The sequence below is a fragment of the Myodes glareolus genome, chromosome 8 (assembly GCF_982192425.1).
Source record: "Myodes glareolus chromosome 8, mMyoGla1.1, whole genome shotgun sequence".
NCBI lineage: Eukaryota > Metazoa > Chordata > Mammalia > Rodentia > Cricetidae > Myodes > Myodes glareolus.
Window position 1 is genome coordinate 14,079,834 of NC_142033.1, and position 10,810 is coordinate 14,090,643.

General features: G+C 44.0%; 1 protein-coding gene across 2 annotated transcripts; it reads right to left on the bottom strand.

Annotated features, from left to right (window-relative positions):
* Positions 1-1,956: 1,956 nt before the first annotated feature.
* Positions 1,957-10,749, bottom strand: Ccng2 (cyclin G2). 2 transcript variants are annotated; one of them, XM_085691619.2, is made up of 9 exons: positions 10,610-10,736; positions 10,284-10,382; positions 9,573-9,710; positions 8,906-9,043; positions 7,289-7,539; positions 7,039-7,117; positions 6,839-6,937; positions 4,866-5,071; positions 1,957-3,312 (listed from the first exon to the last, which is right to left on the bottom strand). In XM_085691619.2, exons 3-9 carry the CDS (start codon positions 9,708-9,710, stop codon positions 3,189-3,191), a joined length of 1,035 nt encoding a protein of 344 aa, XP_085547745.1. In that variant the 5' UTR covers positions 10,284-10,382; positions 10,610-10,736; the 3' UTR covers positions 1,957-3,188. The 2 variants fall into 2 exon arrangements, with proteins under 2 accessions (XP_085547745.1, XP_085547744.1); XM_085691618.2 differs by lacking the exon at positions 10,284-10,382 and having other exon boundaries at positions 10,610-10,749.
* Positions 10,750-10,810: the final 61 nt, after the last annotated feature.

Here is a 10,810-nt window from a genome sequence, read left to right on the forward strand (position 1 = left end):
CATGTGCAGATGATGCTGGAGTCTCAATCTTACTCATCACTGCTTTGAAAAAGGTACCTGATTGGATGACACACCAAGCTAGCGAGTCCCCAAGTAGTCACACACACACACACACACACACACACACACGCAGAGCTCCATCCCATCTTCCACATAGCTGACAGTTTGCCACCTTTAACATGTTTTCGCTTCAGGAAATGACAAAGAAAAGAAAGGCCAGCAACAGGTTAAGAACATGAGACCTATATATCATGACATAGGTTTCCCCTTTAATGAGAGCGACCTTTTGAACAAGAACAAGACAGTCTTATCTGCATGTCTTAAAAGGATGATAGCAAGTATGGACCAAAACCAACCAAAACTGGAATAAAAGATATTGAGGATAGCATAGTAACCATACTGATAGAAGGGGTAGAGGGGCCATCTGAACCAAACTAGTAGCAGAAAGAGGAGAGCCGGCATGGAGATATAGGGTATAAATGACATCCTCCAAATGAAGCTAGTGACTCTTCCAGAACACAATCAGGAGACAAAGATATCAGCCAAGTTTCTGCCTTGAATGGGTAAATTCTGATTCAGTGAGATAGACATACAAGAACAGGTTTAGGAATAATGAGACACTTCCCGGTAGAATGGCCAGGGTGAATAACACAGGGTGAATAACAACTCGGGAGCTCAAGAAAGAGGTCCAGGCTAAATATATCAAAAACTAGAAGTAGAAGAGATGGAACCACGGGCAGTTTCACCCAGTGACAAGCCCTAGTAAAGAAAGGGAGACAACCGGAGGGACAGAAGGTTTACAAGCTTGGAAAGGCCACAAATGACCTTTACATTACAATCATCAAAATCAGAACCAGAATATACTGTGGTTTGTCAAAGCTGTCCAATAAGGGTCACCCTAGAGCAGGTTCTTCACTGGGAAGGTGGGAAGCTGTGGTGGTTTGAGTAAGAATGGCCCCCATAGGCTCACAGATTAGCTTGGTCACCAGAGAGTATGGCCTTGAGTAGATGTGACTTAGTTGGAGGACGTGTGTCACCGAGGTTGAGTTTTGAGGTTTCATACGCTAAAGTCAGGCCAGTGTCACTCCCTTCCTGCTGCTTGCCAATCCAGATGTTGAACTCTTGGCTTCTTCTCCAGCACCATGTCTGCCTGCATGCCACCATGAATATTGGACTAAGCCTTTGAACCTGTAAGCCAGCCCCAGATAAATGTTTCCTTTCTAAGAGTTGTTGTGGTGATGGTGTCTCTTCACAGCAACAGAAACCATAAGACAGAAGTCATGCCCCTTACCTCCAGGGCAGAGACAGTACATAAAAAATTATACTCAGTTTGTATGGCTTGCTACCCAACTAGTAAACAAGTCTACAAAATCCAGTTAGGATGGGAAAACTACACAAAATTTTTTTTTTTAAATTTGAGAGACCAGGAATGGAGCTGCATGCCTTTACATGCATGAAATTACAGCACTTGGGAGGCAGAAGCAGGCAGATCTCTGTGAGTTCAAGGCCAACCCAGTCCACATAATGAGTTCCAGGACAGCCAGGGCTAAATAGAGAGACCCTACCAAAAAAAAAATAATAATAAGTTGAGAGATACAAAAAGTAAGATGCTTAGAAATTAGTGGGACTCCAGCACCAAATACACCATGTTTATTGACCCAGCAATGTTCCAGATTTGTACAGTGTACCAGTCTGGCCCACTTGATACCATAGCACTGCCTTTCACAGCGAAGAAGCAAACATTTAGACCAGTGTGCCATCGCTGATGAATCCACCCCAGAGGCAGGCCAACTTCCAAGCGACAGATTCCCTTTTGGTATTTCCAAAACTCAGGGCCAAACTGATGAGGAACCACACCCGGAGGGCTTTCAACAGCTAAGAAGCCAATGTGGGAGCCCCTGCTTCACTTCAAGCCTTTTTGATGAAATCATCCAAAAATCAATTAAAAACTACATGTAAGGAGAATCCATTAATATTTTTATTTTGAATTACAATATACTTTGACTTCAAAAAAAAATCTACTTTGGAAAACACCTCAGTGGGTGTTGACTTACTAATAAAATGTAAGTCATCAATGTCTGGGAATATAGAATACACAATAAATTATATTTACATGCACTGACCAGATTACCACACACACAGGGTAAAAAAATACAGTATTTTATGTACATTTTTAAAGATTTACATTTTCACATAGGTTTATAAAGTTAAAAATTCTCTGTACAAAATCTTCTGTGTACAGAGTGCACACTTCCTCATCCTTATGGCTGTTATCACCACACAGAATTGCTTTGAACTAATACTACAAACACTGGAGTTCTTTCACTTCATAGTCAAACCTTGGCACCCATATATAATACAGTATGAAATGTGAAATACAAAACAATTAGAAAGTAATCATGCAGAATTTTCAATACAAGAAAGTGAGATGAACTAAATCAGCGCATATCAACTCCATTCCCTGTTCTGCTCATACCTGCTCCATCTCCTGTTCTGCTTTCATACAGATGCATGCAAAACTAGCAGATTTGGACCTTTTAGATAACAATAAAATAATACTACAGTCTGACAATACTTAGGTATTAAGAATGCAACTAACAACCCTAACCTGATGACAATTCTGCTTTAGAAATCTCAAGACATTTAGAAATTAAAATTCACAGACATGTCAATATAACTCGCAATGTATAGGATCTATATCAGACAGTACGCTATTGGTGTTTGACACTCAGAGTCCTGTATAGTCTGTTCTGAGAACAGGGGAGAAGGAATCGAGACAAACCACGAAGGCTTGTCCACTGCCCTGCTAAGGAAGCACTTGCACACTCCCGATCTGTTAAATAGACACCTGAAGGCGCTACAGATTACGATGAGCTACACTACTCATCTTTAAAAATCTTGAAAAGTAACAAAGGTATCAGCACCTTCCTTCCTCTCCACAGATAAAGTCAACAAGAAAATAAAGTGCCAACGTATAAAGTACTGGTAAGAGGCACTAACCCATTTGATGGCTTAGGATTAAATATGAAAACAGGCCAGATTTGACCTGACTAATAAATAGAAGGTAGGTATTTCAGTCTGTGTAATTCCTGTCTAGATGGGGGCTGCACTCTAGAACCACCCACTCCCCATTTATTGCTTTGAAACAGGTGCACATCCTTGAAATCCTGACACAGATCATGTGAATTCTAAGACGGAAAGAACAGTGTCTGAGCCACTTTGAAGTCAAAAAAGAAGGTGCACTCTTGATCCCCGGGAGGGGAACTGCTGAGACTCTCCTCTCCACAGCTCATGTCTTCACAAGAGTCCTCACTGAAAGGAAAGAGACAAAAGAGGGTGTCATTGCTCAAAACACAGATGTCTGCAGGCAAAATAAAAAGCCTGGTGCAGTCTACACACCACATTCAAAAGCTCACCACTATTTACACAGCTGAGTTGAGCTTAAAGTCAAGTCTATTCTCTAGAAGACCTTTTTTTTCATTAGTTTTCATTTATTTGTTTATAGGCAGTGTCTATCTATATAGCCCTGGCTGTACTGGAACTTTAGACCAGGCTGGTCTTGAACTCAGAGATCCTCCTGCCCTTGTCTCTTGAGGGCTGGGGTTAAAGGCCTGCACTACCATATTTAGTTAATAGGTTTTGTTTGGGTTTGATTTGGGTTTTTTGATTTTTCTAGACAGGGTTTCTCTGCGTGTAGCCCTTACGCACTGTAGACCAGGCTGGCCTGGATCTCATAGTAATCCGCCTGCCTCTGCCTCCCAAGTGCTGGAATCAAAGGCCTCGCCACCACCAGCTGGCAAAAATAGTTTTCTTAAGAGAGCTACCTCATTACTATTTGCCATCTATTCTGCCTGTACCATTAAGCGTTAGCAGAAGTAATTACAGAATTCTAAGTGTCATCAGTCCAGCGGTGAAACTGTCTGTTTAAAGGTCTTCCCTCTATTGGGTACTCCACCACTGGTTCCCTCAAATGCCAAAGCAAGAACATTCACCATGAAACTAGAGTTTCTGGTCCTTATCCGACAGCAGAAAGTATCAAATTTAGTAAAATTCAAATTACAAACAAAACTAAGAGGTAGCATTTGGTAAAACTTGAGCGCATCAGTGCTGAAGGTCCCAGACACCCCCCCCCCCCACGGCACCTCTGACACACCAACAGGGAGGGGCCTGGGACCTTCTGTGCCTTATGCTTTAACAATGGAGCTGTGTCTCAAAGAGTAAGGAGAGGACAAAAAGCGCTTTTTTTTTTTTTTTGAGGTGGGGGGTGATAAGCTGTTTATTTTAAGAAACCACTGGTTAATTTCCTGCCTTGGAAAAACCCCGACATGTGAAGAGGGATTTTCTCTTACAACTCTCCACAGGGGATTCTGTTTACTCTTTTTCAGACAATGTATCATGTAACAGGGTCTTCAACTCCATCCAGTCAGGAATGGCCTGGCCTTCCCACCAACTCCCAGTGCTGGGACAACAGGCAATGCCACCTCGCCTGGTTTACACAGTGCAAGGGATCAAAATCGATGCTTCCTGCATGAGGCGAAAACCTTCCAACCTCTCCACTCCCAGGTCTTTCTTCTTTTAATTTTTTAATTACATTTATTTATTTTAGAGGGGGGAGGGAGGGGAGAGGGAAGGAAGAAGAGTGGTGTGTGTGTGTGTGTGTGTGTGTGTGTGTGTGTGTATACCACAGCATGTGTGGAGGTGAGAAAAATAACTTGTAGTAGTTGGTTCTCCTTCCACTCTGGGACTCAAACCCCAGCTTGTCAGCAAGTGACCTTACCTTCTGAGACATCTTATTGGCCCTTATAGTTATTTTTTTATGCACAAAAGCTATCATTCTATTTAGTCTGTGGGAGAGGCCGGCTCACCTTTCGCTTCCGTCGAAACAGCCCCCCTCTGGGATGGTTGGCAGCTCGGGAACGCTATAGTAACTGTTGTGCAGGTTTTGCGCTGTGCGCCTTGAAACAATCCAAACCAGCTTCTTCAGGTCAGGTTTGCAGCACGCAGGAGAAGAATACTCTGCTAGGCATTTAGAAACCAATTCCCTCCAATAAAAGAATTCTGCGTCGCCAATCTAGGCATAAAGATGAGTGCAGCTGTTATAATAATGTTCACGGACTTTGCCCCTTGAAATCACAGGTGCTACGTATTCTGATTTAGTTGATGAGAATATGACCACGGTACTAAGAAAACTTTTGCCTGTTCTAAGAAAACACTGACCTAAAACCAAGCCTGTTTAAAAAAAAAAGCACCAAGTACATTATTTAGTAATGCCAAAGAAATTTAACATCTTTGTTACAAAAATTTCTTTTCTGTAACAAATATTTCTTGAACAAATCAGTTTGGATTCCTTATAATATACATCTATATAATGGCATCAGACACAAACTAAAGTCAGCACTATCCAAGAGGAAATTCCCAGAAAGGGCAGCTTCTCCCCACCTGGAGAATGCCCACTTGGCTGATCTCACCAAACATGAAGATGCTTTCATGGATCACCATCATGCTGGAGTTAGGGAGAAACAGAGCTGCGGCAGACAAAAGCTAACATCTCCCAACAAAACGTTCACATTGTGTGTACTTCTACAAGCAGAAGGGCTTTGTTCCGTTTGATGGCTCACTTAGTTCAAGAAGCCCATTCACTATGTAGCCTAAACTGACTTCCAGCTCACGATCCTCCTGCCTCAGGCTTTGAGGTGCTGGGACCTCGAAATATGACATTACATCTGACTTAAAAATAAATTCTTTCAAATCATTTTGGCCTCTATTTCCACTGAGTCAGGCTACATCCTTAGGTCTTTACAATGTGGCAAGCACCAGTCCCTAGTGAAAGTACTCCACGGTACCTCCTCAGTCATCTCCTTCGATTTTCATCAGAACACTTGGTCATCTTTTTATTAAAAAAAAAAAAAAAAAAAGTTTTGCTGGTGTGTGTGTGTGTGTGCGCGCACAACTCTGTGGAGGCGTGTGTGTGTGTGTGTGTGTGTGTGTGTGTGTGTGTGTGTGCACAACTCTGTGGAGGCAGTTCTCACTGTAGATTATGGGTACTGAACTCAGATGATCAAACTTTAGTACATTAGATTCAAGGAATCATCCACAATTCCTTGACTCATCTAAATACTTGGCTTCTAAAGAACTGCCTTTGAGTTGGAGGTACTTATCCGTTTGTGACTGCAGCCCAGCCAGTCCACCTTAAAATGATGTCCCCAGCTTGCCTAGCCTAAGCCTTTCCTATCCAAACCTTCATCCTTGCAGATGACAGACTTTCCATCACGCTCCTAGTCACAGCACCTCTCCTGGACTGCCCATTTCTTTCTAATAACCCCAAAGTACTTCTTAGACTCACTATTATCTAATACTTAGTCATAATAACAACAAACATTATTTCATGTTAAAATCTGCATTTCTTTAACCAGACTATTAGTTAAAGTAAGAAAAAGCATTGTGCTTTTGTTTTGCTTTTCATCACGACTGTAAAAAGTTACAGGGCTTTAAAAAATTGGTGGTAATTTTGATAGTGCTACTGAGGTGACTCAGCCCCACACATACAGATAATACAGATATATTAGCATATTCAGTGTACTTCACAGAATACGGCTGAGGGCAAGCACTGGGGGTGTGCACAGCTATCCTGCCATAGGGTATGAATCCCCAAAGGAGCACCTGTGTTCAGAAAGAAGCTGAGCTAACCTTCTTCTGGCTTAATACTGTCTGGGTCAGAGTGGTACTTTGAGAATGAGAACAGTTGACACACAAGAAAAATGAACACATGCTGAGAATTTCACAAGGTATTAAATAAATTATTTATGATACCAGGAAAACCAGGCCTAAAGATACTTACCTTCAAATGTTTTCTAACAAGCAGGAGAATTTCCAGCAATTCAACTGATTTTATTGTTTCTATTTCCAAATTGAGAAGGCACAGAGCTAATACAGATGGCTACAAAATAAAATAAAATAAAATAAATAAAAATGGACACACACATTAGGGAAAAACTCGAAATAGAAACTGAAATGTACATAAGCAGAAACCAGCCTCACTTTTGCTTTTGAAAAGACAAGCCGGCAGTGGCAAGCTTTCAGCTGAGCTTCTAGTTTATCGAGGCTCAGTAGTTCCTTCCTGTACAAAGCAGAGGAGAAAGAATTATTAAACCTCAGAGAAGTTACAGGAGTTTGAAGGACTCAAATCCAAGCTACAGGTTCAGAGGGATTCAGAACGTCGATTTCTGGGCAATCTAATTTCCTACTGAAAGCTGAGAGGCACAGGGGCAGACCACGGAGCCCCACTCACCTTTCTGAAGTGTGACAAAATAGGATTGCGTGGTATAAGTGCAAAAAGTTTAAGGCAGTAGTAGCTTCCAACTCATAGTGCAATTTCTCTGAGATGATTCTCTCCATCCGTTCAAGGTCAGAAGCTGTGCATTTACACTGACTGATCCGGATCACGTCGTGAGTGGGCGGGACGTTGCATTCCTCTTCCACTATTCTAGCTGCCAGCAAAAAACAACAGACTCCAATGCAAGACAAGTGCTTCGGTTTCACCTGAAACACAGAACAAAGGGAAGCCCGACGATCACCACTTGGATGTAGCCACATAGACACCTGAGCAAACATCAGGCTGCCTCTCTTACATGCACTTGCCTTTCTCTACCGACAATTATTTTCACATTTTAGACCATCGTCACCTCTCTTTAAAAAGAAAGAAGTGGCTATATGAGCAATTATTAAATTTAAATGCATGTAAAAATAATCCCAAAGCTGGCTCAAAAACTTGCTTCCTAACACTGAGTTGTGCTTTGTATTTCAGACTTAATAGAACAGAATAGCACATCTTCCCTCAAATAAACCTTTGAACACACAAACATCCATCCACATACCACACAGCATTCTATTGCTTTGGATGAAGAAAGACAATTCTGCACCTGCTCTCTTTATACAAAACTCAACCACTACATAATGTAATCTTGCCCAGGATCGCACCCCATTGACTGTGCCGTGTGGAGGGCATATGTAGAGCTGCCATGGACAGATGGATGCCCTGAAAGGTGACCCAGCAGCTGACAGCAATCCTATGGGCCAGAGAGTTTCCACGGTTTTTAACAGTTGCTCCTGACTATCAATAGAGACCGTGGCTCCCTACTTTGAAAGGCCTTACAGGGAAGGCAGCAGGTCAAGTCAGACATACTGTCACATTCTGCTTGTCATGCTTCAGTGTTAAAAAACATGTAGGCTCTAAGAAAAACATGATGAAAAATGAAACTATTAAAACCTCTCCCCTAAAACAGGATTTTACATTTTTTTCCTTTTTATAAAAAGTCTAGCTTCTCTTATGCCAGTTTGAACAGTTTTATAAGCCTGTTAACATTATTATGGCACTGTTTTAACAAGGTGAATTTTAATCGATTCTCACCTTTCTACCTTCCCTAACCCTTGTAAGCTAAGTACTTAAAACATGATGGTCTTCCTTTCATAATGTCTTTCAAGAGAACACGTTTAAGACGTACAACAAAACCTTACTTAAGACACAAAAACACAATTTTGCAGTCTCTCCGGCATGAACCATCCCAATTCTGATAAAGTTTATGGATAGGATGCTTTATTACATCCATCTGACAAATATTACTGAGCCCTGTGCATTAGAACACTGTGTTGGGCACCGGATACTGAAAAATGTAAATTTGTGGTATGTGGTAGAACACACCTTTAGTCACAGCACTTGGGAGGGGAAGAGGGAGGGAAGGCAGACGGGGAGGCAGGTAGGTCTCTGAGACAGAGGTCAGGGCATGGCCTACAGAGCTAGTTTCAGAATAGCCAGAGCTACACAAGACAAACCGTGTCTCACAAAAACAAAATTGAAAGTAAAGATATCAAAGAAAAAAATGTAGAGTTTATAAAAACGATTAAATACCTTCATAAGAGCCAAGAATCTATCCAAAATATTGACAGCCAGAACAAACGTTTCAGTGCAAGATCCAAAAAAGTTAGTTAAACTTCTTAAATCTTCGACTTTGGCATTTCTCAATCTTGAACATAAAGTGTTATCATTCTGAAATTAAAAAAAAACAAGAATCAAAGTTTATTTTCTCAGGATTGAATACACAGGTCCAGAAACGATACTTCCCCCTGTAGTTTTCAACATTTTATGAGTAGTTACCTAAAGCTATCTATGTACTTTCAGATATAAGACATAAATCACCGCTTTTAAAAATTACCCAATACAGAAGAGCTTTAGCAACTCAATATAAGGTGGAATGTTTGTTGCCCCATTCCAGACAGTTCCAGCAGAACTCAATTCCCTTGGAATAGAGAGAGTTCTTTGATGGTTTTTGTTTTCTATAATAACTAAAGATCCTATCGTAAGTATTCCGTAGGAAGCCCCCGCCATTTGAAGAAACGCCTCTACACTACACTGGGTATAACTTCCACTTAGAGCAAAAGCATAACCTTGTGCAGTTTAAGGTTATTCTTGGTACAGGAAGGCCATTTTTGGATTTAAGTTTGTAGCGTTCACTATTGACATAACCGGAGAAAACAAAAAGTTGCCTTCTACAAGTCCTACCGATTCTCAAACTTACCTCTGGGGTGGACTCCAGCAAGCTCAACCCTTTTTCTCGAGGTTGAAATCTTTGTTCTTGTTCCAGATAGAAGTTCAACAATCCGAGAAGCTGAACCCCTTCGCCACCTGCCAAGTGCTCGGCCCCCAAATCCTTCATCTGCAGCAAACACACCGTGGCCGGTTAAGAATGCAATGCGCGTAGGAAGGGAGTGAGCGAGCAGAGAAGAAAGAGTTGGCCACGAGCCCTCCAGCTAGGGACGCCCCAGCTCAAGCAAGCCAGATCCGGGTGAGGGGATCGGTCACGTCTCTCAGCCCCAGGAGAATCCTCCCCTAAAGCCAAGGAGGCGTGGCATGGGACAAGGATCTCGGTCACCTCCGCTGGCCAGGGCTGGGTCAGATTAGCCCTCCGGCCGGCAGTGTTGGGAAATAGAAAAACTGTCCAAGGGGCGTAATGTCCCCCAACTGTCCGCATCACCTGACCAGTACAAGAGCGACTTCTGCCTAGAGGAATGCGGGGGACCGGAGAACTGAAGCCACCGAAGCGGGTTCTGGGGCGGAGCGTTGCACAATAGGCGAGAAGGGAAGGGGGGGGGGGAGTCTCGAGACTGAACAAAGAACTGGAAGGAGGCGGCTCCGGAGCCCCGCCCCACCCCGTGAGCCCCGCCCCACCCCGTGAGCCCCGCCCCACCCCGTGAGCCCCGCCCCAGGGACACCCCCTCGCGGAACCCACCTCCAAGCTGTCCCCCTCGGCTTCTGCAGCTAAGACGAGCCCACCGTTAAAGACACGGCTGCCCGCCTAGCTGTGGTGGCGGACAGAAGTCCAGTCGGCCTGCGCCAAGGAATGAACACAATACCTCGGTTCAGCAACGGTGCGGAGCCCCGGGGCTGTCAACCCCCGTGTGGTCACCCATCCCTCAAAACATTCCCTTAGCCCTTGTCAGTCCCTGAGCTGCAGCTGGAGACCCCGAAGCGGGACCCTGAAGCTCTCAGGGACTCCACTGCCGCGATCCCGATCCGTAATCACGAAATCCAGAGCCGCCCGGGAGGCCCACTCACCGTGCCGGCCCCGGCGTCGCGAACCGGCGCGGAGGGGGCGTCCGGACCCGTATCCGAGGTCGGGGACCAGCCGCTTCAGCGGTGCCCCGGGATCCGCATCCGACCTCCCCGGCCGCCGCCCGGCCTCACAGCCCCGGCCGCATCCTGCTCCTCAGCGGGGCGCAGCGCCCGCCCCGCACCGCCGCGTCCTCCCGGCTCCGC